The sequence below is a fragment of the Equus przewalskii genome, chromosome 13, assembly GCF_037783145.1.
Source record: "Equus przewalskii isolate Varuska chromosome 13, EquPr2, whole genome shotgun sequence".
NCBI classification, from domain to species: domain Eukaryota; kingdom Metazoa; phylum Chordata; class Mammalia; order Perissodactyla; family Equidae; genus Equus; species Equus przewalskii.
This window is the reverse complement of record NC_091843.1, coordinates 58,734,078-58,753,235: the sequence shown is the minus strand read 5'-3', so window position 1 is coordinate 58,753,235 and position 19,158 is coordinate 58,734,078. Positions and strand designations below refer to the sequence as shown.

At 39.1% G+C, this 19,158-nt stretch overlaps 1 protein-coding gene across 5 annotated transcripts in view; it reads right to left on the bottom strand.

Annotated features, from left to right (window-relative positions):
* The window catches only part of EPB41L4A (erythrocyte membrane protein band 4.1 like 4A), a 249,202-nt gene that overhangs the window by 78,201 nt on the left and 151,843 nt on the right, over positions 1-19,158 (bottom strand). For all 5 annotated transcript variants that reach the window (XM_070571296.1, XM_070571297.1, XM_070571298.1 and 2 more), the window contains exons 7-9: positions 16,701-16,788; positions 14,390-14,478; positions 13,706-13,769 (exon numbers count right to left, since the gene is read on the bottom strand). In XM_070571296.1, the coding sequence (XP_070427397.1) occupies positions 13,706-13,769; positions 14,390-14,478; positions 16,701-16,788 (241 nt within the window). The remainder of the gene's footprint in view (positions 1-13,705; positions 13,770-14,389; positions 14,479-16,700; positions 16,789-19,158) is intronic.

Genomic DNA, 19,158 nt, shown 5'->3' with positions numbered 1-19,158 from the left:
TGATTTATATGAGCAAAAAACTCTGTTTCAAAGAAGTGCTTTTTGAGTACTCTGGCTTAGAAAATATTGCACTACTCATAAACACCCCTACACACACAAATACATATTTTGTAAAATTGTTTCTGAAATGCATGTTTTGAATTAAAAATCACCGTGCATTTCAGCAGAACACTTGGAGAATAAAATTAATTTCTATTCCTGCATACATGTTACATTTTACAATAAAAGAACAAAAATAGCAAAAATATTCCAGTACTCTTTTGTCAGCTGTGTGGGTTATGTTCCAAAATATATACTAACTGTGAAAAACCTTTTTACCTCTTTTACAGATGAATAAATTGACTGCTTGATAAATAATTCTATACAACTCTTTCTAGTTCATAGAAACATAAATTATAGGGTAGGAAAGGATGTGTTAGATGGTGCTGCTTCTCCTCTTTTATTTTTTTCTCCCAAAAATTCAAAAAGAAAAAATATCAGGCAAAACATTAGAGAATATTTATATCACGTTTCAGTAAACTTTGAAAACTACTTATTATGTCGAGCTTATTTTGCTTCCTATTTGAAGAAATTCACAGATACAAACCCAGGATTCCAGATGGTTTGCTTTTGTTATTGCTGTTTTTATTCTATCTCTTCCTCATCTGCTCTTTAGATAAACTATAGCACTTACTAAAATGTCAGCATTTCTCTTATACTTGCAGATTTAATTCTTTAATAATTAATCTTTATTCCCAATCTTACAAATGTTAAAAAAATTCAATAAATGTTGTTTAAGCTTGTTAAAATAAAGCCGTATCTGGTAAGATCAACCGATATTCTTTTTTTTTTTTTTTAAAGATTTTATTTTTTTCCTTTTTCTCCCCAAAGCTCCCCGGTACATAGTTGTATAGTCTTCGTTGTGGGTCCTTCTAGTTGCGGCATGTGGGACGCTGCCTCAGCGTGGTTTGATGAGCAGTGCCATGTCCGCACCCAGGATTCGAACCAATGAAACACTGGGCCGCCTGCAGCGGAGCGCGCGAACTTAACCACTCGGCCACGGGGCCAGCCCCATCAACCGATATTCTTAACAATTTTTATAGCAAGGTTTAAAAATTTCTTCCAAACAAATGGCCTATGTGTTCAAATTATAGAGGAAGTCAACAAACATACTCGCAAGTGAAGCAAAGGAAAAGCCATGGACCTGGAAGCCCTGGTTCCCCTCCCTGCCTGGGCACAAGCTAGTCACCAGCTGAGACGGTCAAGCACAAGGTGCGCGCGGAGCCCTTTCCTGTGCAAACTTCAGTAGCTCTAAGAGGCATGAGGCCAAGACAGTACTGATACAGAGACATGTACCAGGTGCCTACTGCACGTCCAACTGTGGACTAGGTGCTTTCAACCTCACAACAACCCTGTAAGACAGATTTTATCACCCTCACTTTATACACAAGGAAATAGGTTAAATGCTATTCAGTGAATTGTCCAAAGGTAGATAAGTGGGAGGTATGTACTTAAACCAGACTATTTGACCCCAAGTCTAGCAGGCCATCACTCAATCTGAAAGACTCCAAACCAAACTGTCACGTGTCATCAGGATCCAAATATTACTAACAAGTCACACTTGGGAATACTTGGGGGGAACATATTAAATCTACAGTTCCAGGTATGCTCATACATTGTAGGTGGAAATGCAAAATGGCACAAAAACTATTGGGGGGGGCAGTTGGTGAGGAAATGGCCCTATCTAACAAAACTACACATGCACAGACCCTTTGAACAAGCAATCCCACTCCTGGGAATGTATCCCAAAGATACTCCTCCAACAATATAAAGATACATATGCACAACGTTATTGACTGAAGAAAACTTTATCAAAAACTACCTAAATATCCCAGCATAAGAGATTGGTTGAATAAACTATGGAACTTACATTCAATGGAGTACTACACAGCTGTACCAATGAACGAAAAAGCTGTCAATGAATTGACAGAGATTTCTAGGAGCTATGACTAAGCAAAAGAAAAACAAAGTGCAAAAGCATATATAGTATTCTATCTTTTAGGTAAGGAAGGAAATATGTATGCTGATCTTTACAAAAAGAAACACAGGAAACCCCAGGTCCAGAAGGCTTCCCAGGGGAATTCTACCAAACTTTCAGAGAGGATTTAATACGTCTCCTTCTCAAGCTAGTCCAAAAAATTAGGGAAGATGGAACGCTTCCTAACATTCTACAAGGCCAACATCACTCTGATACCAAAGCCTGACAAGGACAACACAAAAAAGGAAAACTACAGGCCAATATCACTGATGAACATAGATGCAAAAATCTGCAACAAAATTTTGGCAACCTGAATTCAGCAATACATCAAAAGTATCATACATCACGATCAAGTAGGTTTCATACCAGGGACACAGAGATGGTTCAGCATCCACAAATCAATCAACATGATACACCACATCAACAAATTGAGGAATAAAAAAACACATGATCATCTCAATAGATGCAGAGAAAGCATTTGACAAGATCCAACAGCCATTTATGATAAAAACTCTTAACAAAATGGGGATAGAGGGAAATTACCTCAACATAATAAAGGCCATATATAACAAACCCACAGCCAATATCATACTCAATGGGCAGAAACTGAATGCCATCCCTCTGAGAACAGAAACAAGACAAGGGTGCTCACTATCACCACTCTTATTCAACATAATACTGGAGGTTTTGGCCAGAGCAATTAGGCAAGAGAAAGGAAGAAAAGCAATCGAAATAAGGAGTGAAGAAGAGAAACTCTCACTGTTTGCAGATGACATGATCTTATATATAGAAAACCCCAAAGAATCCATCAGAAAACTAATAGAAATAATTAACAACTGCAGTAAAGTTGCAGAGTACACAACTTACAAAAATCAGTTGCTTTTCTATACTCCAATAACAAACTTACAGAAAGAGAACTCAATAATACAATTCTATTTACAATTGCAACTAAAAGAATAAAGTACCTAGGAATAAATTTAACCAAGGAGGTGAAGGACCTATACAATGAAAACTATAAGGTATTACTGAAAGAAATTGATAATGACATAAAGAGATGGAAAGAGAGTCCACGCACATGGATTGGAAGAATAAACGTAGTTAAAATGTCCATACTACCCAAAGCAATCTACAGATTCAATGCAATCCCAATCAGAATCCCAAAGACATTCTTCACGGAAATAGAACAAAGAATCCTAAAATTCATATGGGGCAAGCAAAGACCCTGAATTGCTAAGGCAATCCTGAGAGAAAAAGAACAAAGCTGGAGGCATCACAATCCCTGACTTCAAAATGTACTATAAAGCCATACTGATCAAAATAGCCATGGTACTGATACAAAAACAGGCACACAGATCAATGGAACAGAAGTGAAAGCCCAGAAATAAAACCACACATCTACAAACAGCTAATCTTTGACAAAGGTGCCAAGAACATACAGTGGAGAAAAGCTAGTCTCTTTAATAAATGGTGTTGGGAAAACGAGACAGCCACACGCAAAAGAATGAAGATAGACCATTATCTCACGCCAGACACAAAAATAAACTCAAACTGGATCAAAAATTTGAAGATAAGTCCTGAAACCATAAAACTCCTGGAAGATAATAGAGGTAGTACACTCTTTGACATCAAACTTAAAAGGATCTTTTCGAATACCATGTCTTTCTCAGACAAGGGAAACAAAAGAAAAAATAAACAAGTGGGAGTTCATCAGACTAAAGAGCTTCTCCAAGGCAAAAGAAACTAGAATCAAAACAACGAGACAACACACCAATTGGCAGAAAATATTTTCAAATCATATACCTGACAAGGGGTTAATTTCCATAATATATAAGGAACTCACACAAGTGAACAATAAAAAAACAAACAGCCCAAGCAAAAAATGGGCAGAGGACATGAACAGACATTTTTCCAAAGAAGATACACAGACGGCCAATAAACACATGAAAAGATGTTCAACATCACTAAGCATCAGGGAAATGCAAATCAAAACTACAGTAAGATACCACCTTATGCTTGTTAAAATGGCTATAATCACTAAGACTAAAAATAACAAATGTTGGAGAGGGTGTGGAGAAAAGGGAACCCTCAGACATTGCTGGTAAGAATGCAAACTGGTGCAGCTACTATGGAAGACAGTATGGAGACTCCTCAAAAAACTAAAAACAGAACTACCATACGACCCAGCTATCCCATTACTGGGTATCCACCCAAACAATTTGAAATCAACAATCCAAAGTAACTAGGCACCTCTATGTTCACTGCAGCACTATTCACAATAGCCAAGATGTGGAAACAATCCAACTGCCCACTGACTGATGATTGGATAAAGAAGACGTGGTATACATACACAATGGAATACTACTCAGGCATAAAAAAGACAAATTCATACCATTTGTAACAACATGGAAGGACCTGGAGGTAATTATGCTAAGCAAAATAAGCCAGACTGAGAAAGACAAAGACCAGATGATTTCACTCATATGTAGAATTTGAACAAACCCACGGACAAAGAAAATAGTTCAGTGGTTACCAGGGCTAGGGGGTGGGGAATGGGCACAGAGGGTGAAGGGGAGCACTTATGTGGTGACAGTCAAGAAATAATGTACAACTGAAATCTCACATTGATGTAAACTATGATGAACTCAAAAAAAAAAAGAAAAAGAAACACAGGGAGGATAAACCATAAAACACTTAAGTTGGTTACCTACGAGGAAGGATAGGGTAACAGGACTGAAGGAACATGGGAGTTACTGATACTTCTCTGAGTGTGCCTTTTTTGTGTAGTTTTGACTTTTGGAAGCAGGTTAATCTTCTACATCTTCAAAAAATGAAATTGAATAAGTAAGAATGTGAAGTGGGACTCATAACTTAAAGCGAACTGACGCAAGTAAACCTAACCAGATTTCAAACGAATACCATAACCACAGTAACAGGGAAGGAAGAACCAACCCAAGTAAATCTTGAACACAGGATTTAACTATATGCCCTCAGTCTTCACAAGGTGGTAGGTGAGTGAAAGAACTGCAAACAACTGTCAAATTTAGTGATTTAGCCAAAGCAATTCTGAAACTATTTAAGATGTATTTTAGAATTGAGCAAAAGAGTAAATGTGTTACTGTTGTTGGGAGTCAAGTTTGTCAAGGACATACAAACATGAAATGAGGGAAGGGAAGAAAGAACCCTGAGGGGATGGACAGAAACTGGAGGTATTGTATGAACTCATGATTTCTAAAATATGTATAAGTATGTGTACAAGCACGTTAAATGCACACATATGTTTGTTTGTATGTGTATATATGCATGCATATATTCTCTAGCTCTGTCCACTGAAAAGGTCAAGAGGCAAAGTCACCCCAGTAGCAATGACCACACCTAGCACCCAGATACTGACCCTTCCCCATGAAAAAAAAAACAGCGTTCCTTGGAGAAATGGCTGACAACAGGGTGGGTGCAGGGTAGGTACAAGACGTACCTGAAACACCAGATTGTACCAAAAAGGAAGAAAGTGCCAGAAAATGATAGAGGCAGGTCAAAAGGGCACAAGAGCCAGATACAAGGGGCTCCCATTGACCAAATCTAGCAGAACTTGAACGCCAACAGTTAGGTACAGTAACGTATCATAAACCACTGAATAAAAACAGGAATTAATAAGTCTGTGCCAATAACAGATAAATAAAAGAGAAGGTGGGGCTCTCGCTTACAGTGGAAAGCCAAGAACTGACTGATAAACACGGAGAGAGTGGGAAAGCTGGAAAATCAGCATTTTGCAAGTATCATAGAAAAAGATTGAATCAGGGAAGAATCCTCAACGAATGTTAGACCTAAAGGGAAATTTTTAAGAGGAAGAGGTATGTGCATTGATTTAAAGTACTTCCCCACAGATCTATAGTGGAGAAATCAGGCAACACTGTGACTGGGTGACCAAACTTAACATAAGCAATGAGAGACAGATGGTCATCACGCACCTCAAGATGTGACACCCCTGGAAGGACACAACTTCACCTGTGCCACTTTCCAGCTGAGAACACAGAACCTCAGTCTAATCACAGGGAAACCTCAGACAAACACGAAATGAGAAGCCTTCTATTTTTAAAAAGTGGGGTAGAACTGCATTCTTCAAAATGTCAATGTCAAAAAAGACAAAGAAATCCTACGAAAATGTTCCAGATTAAAGGAGGCTAACTGGATTCTATATTGGAGGGGGAAAATGCTGTAAAGGACATTATTAGGTCAACCAACAAAACTGGAATATAGAAGGTAGATGACAAAAGCACTATATCAACATAAGTTTATTAAGTTGATAACTGTACTGTGGTTACATCAGAGAATATCCCTCTTCTTAGGAAATACACACTGAAGTATTGAGACACATATGACACATGTAACTCCCAAATCATTCAGAAAAGAATTGTGTGTGTGTGTGTGTGTGTGTGTAGAAAGAGAACACAAATAATAAAGGAAATGGAGTAAAATGTTAACAAGTCAATCTGAGTAATAATAGGTGAACATGTTGTTATATTTTAATTTTTGAAACTTTTTGTAAATTTGGAATTATTCAAAAGAAAAGATTTTTTAAAAATCTATGTTCCATTTCAAATGTGAAAGGAACCCCTAGCGTACATCAGTGAGGACTCTTGGGCTTGTTGACGAACAGTGACAACTCCTGGCCACCATCACTTCCTGTATATTCTTCTCAAAGCAGGTCTGAGAGTTCAGCCAAGTGGATCTGATTACTTGAGTAATCTGGCCTTGAGGCCAGAACTGCCAGGAACCTTTTGATTCTACTTCCTGTCATGCTGGGTAAGTTTAGCTGAGGTTAGTTTCATGATGCATTATACATAAAAGAAATCACAGCATCATTTATTCACTCTTTCATTTATTCAACAAATGTGCTTATTACATGCCAACTTCTGGACCTACTGCTGGGGACTGCACTCTCTCCCGTTGAAGAAACCAAGAATTCTGGATATGATCCTAAACTTGCCCCTATTTTTCCATAAAAATATTCAATCGCCACCAATCAGAAGCAATCTTACCTCCTAAATGCCTCCCACATCTGCCCACTTCTTTCGAACCTTGCAGAGACTACCCTCTTGTCATCTCCCCCTAATCAGTGCGTGGCTCCTAACTTGTCTGCCTCTTCTTACCTCCCTGTTCCACCTGCAGCAAGAGTGCTCTTCCTGAAATGCAAATCTGATCACAATGGGTGAGGCCCAGGGCTTGATATCTCCCAGTTTCCCACCAGTCCTCAAGGCCATCAGCCACGGTTAAGACTGAGCATGTGCACAAAAGTAGGAGAGGCCTTCTCCCAGGAAGGGTAAGACTGAACTAGTGCACTGGAATGCCTCTCTTCTCCTAGGCCTTCTACCCTCACCACCAGCGGGGATGGGCACACACGGAAACCCAACCCTTTTTCCCTTCCAACATTCACAGCCTCTCCATCTACCTAAATCCTCTGGACCTAATCTCATTATGCTCCTTATCTCTGTTTATGTCAGTCACCCCCAAATAACGCTCCACACAACCCCCTAGTCTGTCCCCTTCTCCCACTACTACCCAACTCCTGGAACTGTTCCTTCATGCGCACTGGAATTCATGGCCTATCATCAGCAAAATCCCCTCGCTCCTCAGTCTGTCTCTTACATTGCCTTCACCCTCTTGTGCCAGTAGAAAGCTGGCTCTTCCCTGGGGACACTGTCTCAACTGCAGTCCTGTCAAGTGGTGACCGTGCCTTTTGCACCCACTGTTCTTGTACACTGGGCCTGAGAGTGCGGGAGAACTCTCCTTGCTCCCCACTGATGCTTTCAGATCATTCTCTCTCCTTACCCCCAAAACTCGCAGCTTTGAACCTCATCAGATCACATCATCTGCAATCTCTATGGTGGCTGTCAATCTTAAAGCCATCTCCCTCACATGTCGATGCTACTGCAGTCCCTGTCACTCTCTCCAATACTACTCCTGTGTTAATTATCGGAAATCTCAATATATAATATAAATGATCCCTCCAACACCCAGACATCTCAGTTCTTGAACTTCTCTCCTCCAATGATGTTGACTTCCTCTCTATCCCAGCCGCTCACTCCCATGTTCATATCCCTAGAACACGGCTTCTCAGCTGCGGCACTATTGACATTTGTAGGGGGCCATCCTGTGCCAATTTACAACATATTGTAAAATGCTGAGCAGCATACCCAGCCTTTACCCTCTAGATGCCATCCTGAGGGTAGCATCCCTGCCCCACCCAGCACCATGACAACCAAAATTGTCTCTAGACATTGCCAAATATCCCAAGGGTGGAGGCAGGAGGTGAGAGGTAGCTGCCACCAGTTGAAAACCACTGCTCTAGGACTTTGCATTTACAATAACTGAAGCCCCTCCATAACCTCAAAGCCCAGCACCCTACTGTCTGAGCACTACCCTCTCTCCACCTCACTCCCTCCAGTACTCCACCTCCAACAATCTCTCAACTCCACCAGGACCTTCACCCACAGATCCTACCACTACTGTTTCACTGTCCTCACTCACCAACTTATCCAGTTTCATTCCATGGTAAATCACTATAATTGCTCCCCTGCCTCACTGGATGCCCTTGCCCTTCTCTCTCTTTATTACCGTCTTGACAAAAACAGCTCTCCACCTGCTTTGGGCCCGCACCACTGCCACTGAATGCGGGTGGAGAAACACGCACCGGGACTGGGCTCACTTTAAATTCATGACCCTCCATATTACCAAGCTATCATATGATATCAAACCACATGTCCATTTTCTCTCTAAAATTACTATTTCATACCTTCTTCTTCCTTCAGACTCCAACACTTCCTCCCCAACCTCAGTCTCAGCTGATGACCTTTTTACCTAGTTCCCTCAAAATAAAAAGCAGAACAATCATAAGAGAACTATCCACATACCCTAATCTACATTCCCATGCTCCATCTTCCTACCTGTTAACCACAGATGAACTGTCTTGGCTGCCCTCTAAAACCAATCCCTCCATTTATACACTAGATGTCATCCCCACCATTCATTCCAGCAATTCCCTCTCTCCTACATCATCAAGTTTTCACCATATATTTGATCATTCTCAACAGGGTATAAATGTGCTATTATTCCTTACAACTTAAAAAACAAGAGAAAAAACATCTCCTCTGCCAGCTATCTTCCTATTTGTTTCTCTTTGTGTCAAAACTCCTCAAAACAGTTGTCTACACTCACCATCTCCAATTCCACTCCTATTACCTCCTTCTGTATTTTTTCTTAATTAATCTGCATCAATTTAGGTGTTCATTCTCCCATTAATGGACTTTTGGGTTTTTTGGGTTTTTTTACTTTCACATAAGTGCTGCAATGAACATACATGTCCCTTGTGATTCTCTAGGGGACACAGACCTAAGAGTAGAATTGCTGGGTTAAAGCTCACTGTTCAATCTACTAAACCTGGTCTTATCAATGACCTCCTACAGTCCTAAATTTAGCGGTCAATTCTCAGTCTTTCTCTTAATTGACATATCAGCATCATCCTCACTCACGTAATACAAAAGTTTTACTAGGCAAAAGTTGAGGACAATTAGTGTTCTTTCTACCTCCCTGGTTGTTCCTTCTCAGCTTCCTTTTCTGGTTCTCTCTCCTCCTATCTAGACACATTCTCCTAGTGACCTCCCACAGTCTCAGGGCTTTGAATACCAGGATATGTCATTCATTCTCAAATCTGAATATTCTCCCCAGACTTTGGTCCCCAACTCCAGACTCATACAACCCACTTCTTAAATGTCTCCACTTAGCTGTATAACAGACATCTCAAACTCAACATGTTAAAAATGGGACTTCTGATCTTCCCCCTAAACCTGCTCTACTCACAGCCTTCCCCACCTCGCTTGATGGCAGCTCCATTCTTCCTGCCCTTCAGGCCAAACACCTCTAAGCCACCAGGACCTCTCTCTCTCATACATCCCCACATCCACAAAACCATGTAGCTAAATCCAGAATCCAACAGCTTCTCACCAATTGCTACCCTGGTCTGGGCCTCTGTCATCTCTCGCCTGGATTTTTGAAATAAGCCTCAGTTGCTGAATGAGTGAACAAGCAACAATCTTTGCTGTCTAGGCATTCAGTGAAAAGCCTCCATTTGATAACAGGCTTTGAAAAAATTTAAACCCCTGATAATAATCACATATTCTTAAAACCAAGAGCTAACACATAAGTGGTGGAACAATAGTGATATTTTCACTAAAATCAGAAATCAGTCAAAGATGCCTTATATTGCTAGATCACCTAACACTCTTCTAGAAGTTCTGACCAACACTATAAAATATGAAACATAAATAACAGAAATGAGGGAACAAATTATTTTTATTTGTGAGTGATACAATTATATACTTATAAAAATTTATGAGAATCAAATTAAGAACCCACGGCTAGAACACAAGAATTCAGCAAAATGGCCAGATTTGAGATGAACATAAAATTCCACAGCTTTCACTTCTACTAGTAAAAATCAGTTACAAGATATAATAGGAGGAAAAAATTCACCCACAATATTAAGAAAAAAAAGTAAAACATAAAAATAAAACACTATCAAAGGCCATATAGGCACATATGAATAACATAATAAAAGGAGCAATGGTTATGATATTAAGTATAAAATCTGTGTACAAAAACCACATAGGGCATGATGTATGTCCATGTTTATATACCTATTATACATTTACTCTAATGGGGAACAAATCTGAAAGAGATTGTACCAAAGTAATAATCACTACCTCTGAATTTTAGGTTAAAAGATAATTTTAATTTTCTTCTTTACAGTGTATTTCCCAGATTTTCTACAATCATCATGTAAAGATCTTCCTACAAAAAGTTTAGATTTTTCTATGAAGTATTATTTAAACTACAGTACGTATTTTGAAGCTTAAATAAGGCATAAAAATATTTATAATAATTAGCTTCTCAATCTGTCAGAGGGATAAATTTTTACGAAACCAGTATTTAGTTGCAGACACTTATTTGTTGCTCTCTCAAAAATGAATCACTGAACTCTTTAAAGTTATATCTGAGAAAGCTGAGATTGTTATTTATGGATGCAAAGTAATAGATCGACAGATAAACAGTACATGTTAATACATTATTCGTATTTATTATGATATGTTAACGTGTATGCTGGACACAGTTAACAATAAAAAGTGGATTTGAACAGTGTTTGTGGCTTAGTGTGACACCAGGCATATCTTTTATCTGTAGGACATCGCTGTTCTTTTGGCAACTGAATCTCTGAACTCAGCCCTCACAGTGCTGAACATGCTGAGTTAAGTTTCTGTGACCTCACCAGCCAACCAGAAAACCAGCAGAATAAGCATTTCAACCATTTTTCAAGCTGACTGTGATTATTGTTCCAGGTGATGGGTTTCAGGGGGCTTTTTAATTTAATCTATGATTACAGTTAGGCCTCCATAATAATCAACTTAATTCTACCATGATGTAAATCACTGCCTCACAGAGAAGTACCCTGGTGGAGGAAGGAGAAAGACTCCGCAAAGCAAGAATGCTCAGGAAACGAGTGCTTTGGTTAAATTAATGTGCTATTTAATACATTTTTAGAAAAAACCCCTTTGATTCAGGCACGAGTTATGCGACCTGCTTTGCCACCTTAAAAAAGATCACTGACACTACGCTTAACGACCAGGAGTGTGCAGTGCCTGCGGCCACACCCACACAACCACTCCTCCTTAGAGCTGCAGAAGGGACTAGGGCTGAGCTCAGTGTGTACGAAACCAGGTCTTGCCATGGAGACCACCATGAAAAAACCAAGATGAAGGGGCCAGCCCGGTGGTGCACCGGTCAAGTTCACACATTCCGCTTTGGCAGCCCAGGGTTTGCCGGTTGGGATCCTGGGTATAGACCTACACACTGCTGTATGCCGTGGTAGGCGTCCCACATATAAAGTAGAGGAAGATGGGCACGGATGTTAGCTCAGGGCCAGTCTTCCTCAGAAAAAAGAGGAGGATTGGCAGCAGATGTTAGCTCAGGGCTAATCTTCCTCAAAAAAAATAAATAACATGAAGATATCCATTTTGTTGTTTTCACCTAATAATGAAGAAATCTAAGAAGCTGAAAGTTTAAGTTAGCTGACTAACAAATATCTATCCTGAGGCAGAAGATGACCTTTTAAGGCACTGTAATAATAACATAAAAGTAGTTCACCAGAGGACCTCACTCACAAAAATAACCTCGGTATAAGAGGAAAAATGACTCTGAATAGTAGTAATGCTTTCAGGAAAAGTCATCATTTTATCACATTCTTATTAAAAACTTGAAACATTTTTTTCAATGTATTGAACAGACCTTACTCACTGCATTACTAAGTCACATGAAACCAGAGGCAGGATAGGGAGAAAACTGTATAACCCTACTATCTAACTAGCTATTCTACTTTTTGAATAATTTTAATTCGACTTTATATTAAAACATCTTTTAAGACTGATGTGTGTAATTACAGGAGTTGAAGAAAACTGGATTTCCTTCCAACCAGACCATTAAGAACTACTATGAGTTTTTGGACTATCATTTCTTTAAAAATCTGGAATTTCCCCTCTTTACAAGTTCAAACTCATTTCAAAATCCAACTTTAATTTTATCAATAAATGGCAGCATGTCACACAGTTCAGGGAGGGAGCAGTGTATTTTCTCTAGAAGAACAAATAGTGGCATCAGCTTTTCTGATTTGGCAGTACATAACCTCAGCAGATCAGTCCATTGATCATTTGACAGATGTTTAGTGAGTATCTGCTACATGGGGCCTATGACAGATACTCTGCTCCAGCTGTAGTTGCAACCATGCCTTTCCTATGGATGCATAAGCACAGAGTTTATTTACCTCTTTTTTACAACAAGTATCTCATCAGAAAGTCAATTCAATGCCATTCACTTAGGTTTTTGTTCTGCATAAAATTGGTATCAAAGAGACAGAAGGGGATTCTCCTATTTTCACTCATTTATCCAATAAACTGGATTATAGTCATAGCACTCCAAGGGAGCATTATTTTCACAGGTAGATTAAAGGAAGCTTTCACATCCGTGCTTTCTTTTGCCCAGTTTCCTAACAGCTACCTGTCAATGCATGAAAGCACCTTCAGACTCTGATAAACTGTACCCATTACCCCAGCACCCCTGGAGGACACTGCCAAGCTGCAGAGAGAAGTTCAGCATTTCTGTACCCCCACCTTACACTCTCCCTTGAAAGCGTCCAGAATTTCCCATCTGGTTTATCTACCATGCTCAACTAGGGAAGGAACAGAGGTGTGACTTCCCTACAGGTTGTTTACTTTACTTTGGGACAAAATTAGACACTTTTTATCCTGTATACAGGCTGCACCCTTCTGATTATATGAATCCTACCTTCACAGAACGGAAGAACAAATTACACTAATAATGATAATCACCTCCTATTCTCTCCTGTGCCCTAGAAAGTTTTTTCTCCTTTGTTAAAACTAAAATGACATTTCTCCATTATCACCTTACTCATTTCTACTCCTCTTTGCTTTCCTTGAGAAAAACTGTTCACCTGAGTCAATTCACCTGGTTCCATGTGGCTGCAGCTGAAGAAAACACGGTGGTTTTACTTCGCCACGTCTAAGTTATCAATGAGCAGACAAGACTTCCCTTCTCAGTTAAGCTGAGTGCTAAACAAAAACTTACATCTTTTCCCAGTACTCTGAGTTCAAACTGTGTCTCCTTGAAGTGAACCTTTGTAATTCGAGGCCTGAAAAACAAAGCAGACGGTGATGGTGTTGCCGTTTTTAAGAATTAATCTTTCACAAATTCTGAGAAGTATCCAGTGGAAAAAGATTGGTTCCTACTGGCTCCCTTAGATACTGCTGCAGTAATGGTAGAGAGTTCCCTGTCCATCCTTTCTCTGGACATCCTCCTAAACAAATCTCCCTTCTCATTCCCCTGTGCTTCTCCCCTGAATGCAAACAAGCTTGGAATCCCCAGACCCCGGCAGAGCAGCCTTCCCAGACTTAGTGTAGTGCTATAGGACCCCCAGTCTCTCTCAGATCCTTTCCCACTCAGAGTTAGAACTCAGAGTAATCCCGGGCCCACAGCCCACCCACACACACTGGAACAGGTAGGAAACCCTACTACCTACAGTTTCCATGGACAAGAGAGTCTAGAATCACAGTACCTGAAATTTACAGAGAAACTATATACTGAGACAACATTGGAAGAAAATTTATACCCAAATTCACTCATATATTGATCAACCACTGGAAAGGTACCTGTTTTCTTTCCCCCAACCCTGTCACTGACACATAAGTCCCACGAGCCCAATACACACAGTGTAGAACTTTAATACCAACTCTGCCCTCAAGTTATACTTACCAGAAATACTTCCCCACTTGCTTTTTATTCTTGTAGACAACTACACCAACTGGAGTTAGTCCCAAGAAATACTCAGATTTGTTTTCTCCCTGCAAAAAACAAACACATACATGCCTATAACCATGAATTTATTCACATAAAAGCTCTTTGTTAAACTGCAATTGGCCATACAAACATAACTTGTTACATTAACATTGCATCTAGTTTTTGAGAGCCACCAGCTTAGGAAGCTAGCTAAGCTACGATGGTAGTTAACTTGCTTATTTTTTTTAAAGTTTTTCAAGAAAATTTTTCTTAGTGCATTCATACTTGTAACTTCAGTTCATTAAAAGAACCTGGACTACCAATCAGGCCACTGATCCACTCACCCCATGTTGCCTCTACAGTAGTGTTCAACCCTGGCCACACATTAATTGGAATCACCTGTGCAGCTTAAAATGTTGATGCCTGGGTGCTACCAGTGAAATCAGAATCTGTAACGGGGCCCAGGCATCAAAAACACATAAATGCTCCAGGTGATTCTCCTGTGCAGCCAAGGATTGAGAGCCACTGGGTTCTATCAAGGGTCCCTTCCAAGGGATCATCTTGCCCTCACCCTCTGATGTGGCCCTGAATCACCAGGGCTGGTTCAGCACCACCCTCTCCAGAAAGTTCAGGCACCGCCTGCAGACACACTCTTGGATTTTGTAAGGTCTCTCTCATGTTCCTTCCTACTTCCATTTATGACTTTAAGACTGCTCAAAAATTTAAAATTACAATCTCTCTAGTACAGACTGGAGACCCCTAATTTCTAGCCTATGATAAATCCCAGTTAAGAAAATGGGATTCTGAAATCAAAAAGTCACAGAGTGGGTACCAAGGACATACACAGAACTGTCCGTTTGTACTAATCTTACTTCTACTCTAAGGTCAAATAATAGCCTGCAAAGTCACATTCCCAAGGAACACAAGACAACTAATACGTTTTGGAAGGATACCACCTGTTGCCCACTTTCAGTTCGAAAAAGTCAACCTTAAAGGAATGTATGAAGATTCTAATGAATCCCGTTCATTTGCCACAAATTCCAACTAACCGCAAAAAAAGTGTTTGTCAATCAGGAGAAACATTACCCAAATACAGGAGTATTTTGCAGAAGACTTTCTCTTTATACATTTCCTATAAAATATATTTTTTAAAAAACTGAAAACCTAACAAGATTAATGTGGCTAGAAAAAGATAACTATTCCACAAAGTTTTAGAGGTATTCTTAAAGGACAGTAGTGTGGAGCATTTAATGATCTAATGAGATTCGATTCTAATATATCAGGGAACTACTTCTTCCCCAAAATATGTAACTTTTATTGCCATATTAATGGTACACCCACGGATGCTTCTAACTCTTTACAAATAATAAGATGATTTCTTGTTTTTTAAGAAACTCTGAGAAGCAAAAGACATATTACAAAATGAATGCATGAATGAGTTACTTGCATTACAGGAAGTTTTATCAGGGTTCCTTAGAAACTGAGTTCCATAATCCAATTGACGTTTACTCTATATATAATCTTTAGCGATTCATTTCATGCAAAGAATAAGGCATCCTGGTTCATTTTCTCAAATAATCGAATTTGACTATCACTAACTAAACTCTTATAAAATGAAAGGCAATGACATTTCAATCTCACTGGCAGAGAGAATAATCAGTAACCTTAGAGAACTGGCTCACAGGTTAAGACCTGAATCCAGAACACTCAACACAGATTTAGTGTAATTGTTCATTGACTGTATTTGACAAGTTTTCATCAGCCCCTGAAGAAAATCTGCAAAAATATTTCTGTTAATGCAGCGGCAATAACTACAGCAGGCAGTAACCCTAATACTGACAGAAACTGCATGTCCAACAGAACCACCAATAGTTGCACCTATACTGTTGCCTAAAGCCTACTTTACCTGGCAAGTGACTTTAAGAATATATTTCAGCCATAAAATCTGTTTTTGGAAAATCCTCCTGTTTTCTGTCAAATACAATCAATTACACACCAATTTTAAATTGTTTTGACATTTAGCTAAGCCCTTTGGAGCTGTTATCCAGATTGTGTTTTCAAGCCCAGTTAATTGTTTTCTACATATGGAAATATAATCAGACTTTTATGCAAAACTCATCAGGGTTTAATTCACGCAAGAGATTCTTTATGTTCAAAAAACACAGATGAAAAAGTATCCTCTGCTCCCTGAACGACAGCACTGTAGCTCTCCTTTGGGAGTTTCAGTGACTTTTTAAGAAAAATGTCATCAGCTTAAAATATTTTGTGTTAATTAAATGTTACTCACATAGACGGGATGGAGGTCAACGCCATACATCTCCAGGGACTTGGCAGTCCTCAAGTAATTCAGTTCCGCTTCAGAAGGAGCCTGACCCCTACACCCAGCATAAAAACAAAGAGCCTTACTTTACTGGTAGCTACCGCACTTACAGGAAATGTAAACCATCTCCACTATAACCACTGGAAAAATAAATAATCCTTTGTGCTAATGTAAACATAAGTCTCCGTAGTTCAAGAAGCCCCTTGCCTTCTTGGTGACAAAATCTTATACTCTGAGGTGATACTTGTATTAAGTTATTTCGTTTACCAAATTTATTTTTGCTCATTATAGCCAATCCCAGTGTCCCAGCATATATTAAAAATGCTCAGTTTCAGAAACACCCAAAGAGATTATTGAGAATATAAGCACTCAAATTAAAAGGCATACCCATTACAAGGAATAAAATGTCTCCAAACACCAGCAGCTCTCCATTAGGAGGAAAAGGAATGAGAGCAGCGGTGGGCAGGAGGAAGAGAACGGACTCCCCACCACCCAACCAGAGTCTAATCAGCATCTCCTGAGCACATTAGTATTTATAAATTGTAAAAATACTTGTCACTTTTTTAACACAAAGTATAGAAATCTTCACTGGTGATAACATACAGAAAACAGCATTCATTCCTTATACAGGTGAGTATCTGTCAAGAATCTCCATAGACGAGTGGGGGGGGGTGGGGGGGCTGTGTGTGGGGGTGGGTGGGTGGGTGTGTGTGTGTGTGTGTGTGTGTGTGTCAGAGAGACAGAAAGATTTTTAATGGTTATCAAAAGGAGCTGTGAATTTTTAAAAATTAAGAAACACTGCTTTGATGCATTCCCATGTTTCAGCCACGGTACCCTGGAAAACCCAGCACTAGACCATACTTTTAAAACCAGTGAAGAATATTCATCACAATTAGGCACAAGAAAGCTACCAAACCCTGATCAAGCTTTATTCTCTTAAAAACAACAGTCACACTGTCAACACCATCACATAAAACATATAAGGCCCTTTACCCAAAGCTCCTTGATAATTTCAAAATATAATTGTACTTTGAAATTCCTAGTAGAAGTAGTATTCTTAGAATGTGCCAAACACACTGCCCTTCATAATGTTATAACAGGCACTCTCTTAGCATCCACTTCAGCAAAACCTTAAAATGAAGAGCTCTAAAATCAGGCTGGAGAGCCTTCTGGTGCACGCTAATACAAAATGGAGAGCCCGGTTTCTCTGATTGCAGTTCAGTAATTGACTTCTGCTGCTACTCACTGAAACAGATCCTTTAGGCAAACATTTTTTGTCGACCAGATTAATTCTACCTTTTTTTTCTTAACTATAATAGATCTGAAACCAAGCAAATTGAAGAGGGAATGTTACATAAGAGGCAACAAAGCAAAGTTAATCAGTATAGAGGATTTAACCAAAATAACTATAATTAAATTATAACTTCAACGCTGCAGGCCATTAATTGAAAATCTTACTAGGGGAGTATGTATATTATCAGAAGGGCCTAGGGTGTTAACATAATACCCTCTGAGACTTCATAATGGTGTCATCATGATTTCCAGATTTGTTGCTATAGACTAAACAGGACTGTGCTTATAACTGTGAAGAATTTACATATTCAAGACAGAGCAAATCCAGAATGCATTAAGGCTTTTATGGTCATAAAATACATTTGTAGCTAAAAAAATACATTTCACAAGGGACTGGTGACTGAAAAAATAGAAGACTGCAAAATACAGTATATACAGAATAATTCCACTTTTGTGAAATCATACATAAATCTATACAAAACCAATTTTCTCTATGGGAAATTATGCACAAAGAGGTCTTAAAGGCCATTAACCAAAAATATGTTGACTTTAGGTACTGGGATTTACTCTCTCCTTTATACTTTTTAAATTGTTTGGGTTTCCTATGAGCATTTTAGTATTATAAGCAGAAAAAAATTTAAAAAGAAAAAGAACGCTAGAATGTTCAAGGCATAGGCGATGCATTTATCTTTCTAGAAACTTTTCTTAAGCCTGCCAGTAGCGTAAGATGATGGTTGATGGATGATGCAACATAAGATGTGATCTTTTTTTCCTGGCTTTACTGAGATATAATTGACATGTAACACTGTGTAAGTTTAAGATGCACAACATGTTGATTTGATACACTTAAGTACTGGACAATGATTACTATGTAGCATTAGCTAACACCTCCATCATGTCACATAATGACCGTTTCTTTTTTATGGTGAGAACATTTAAGGTCTACTCTCTTAGCAACTTTCAAGTACAGGGATGGAATTTGAGGGCATTACGCTAAGTGAAATAAGGCAGAGAAAGACAAACATTGTATGATGTTACTTGTATGTACAATCTAAAAAAGCCAACCTCATAGAAACAGAGACCGGAATGGTGGTCATCGGGGGCTGGAGGGTGTCGGAAATGGAAAGATGTT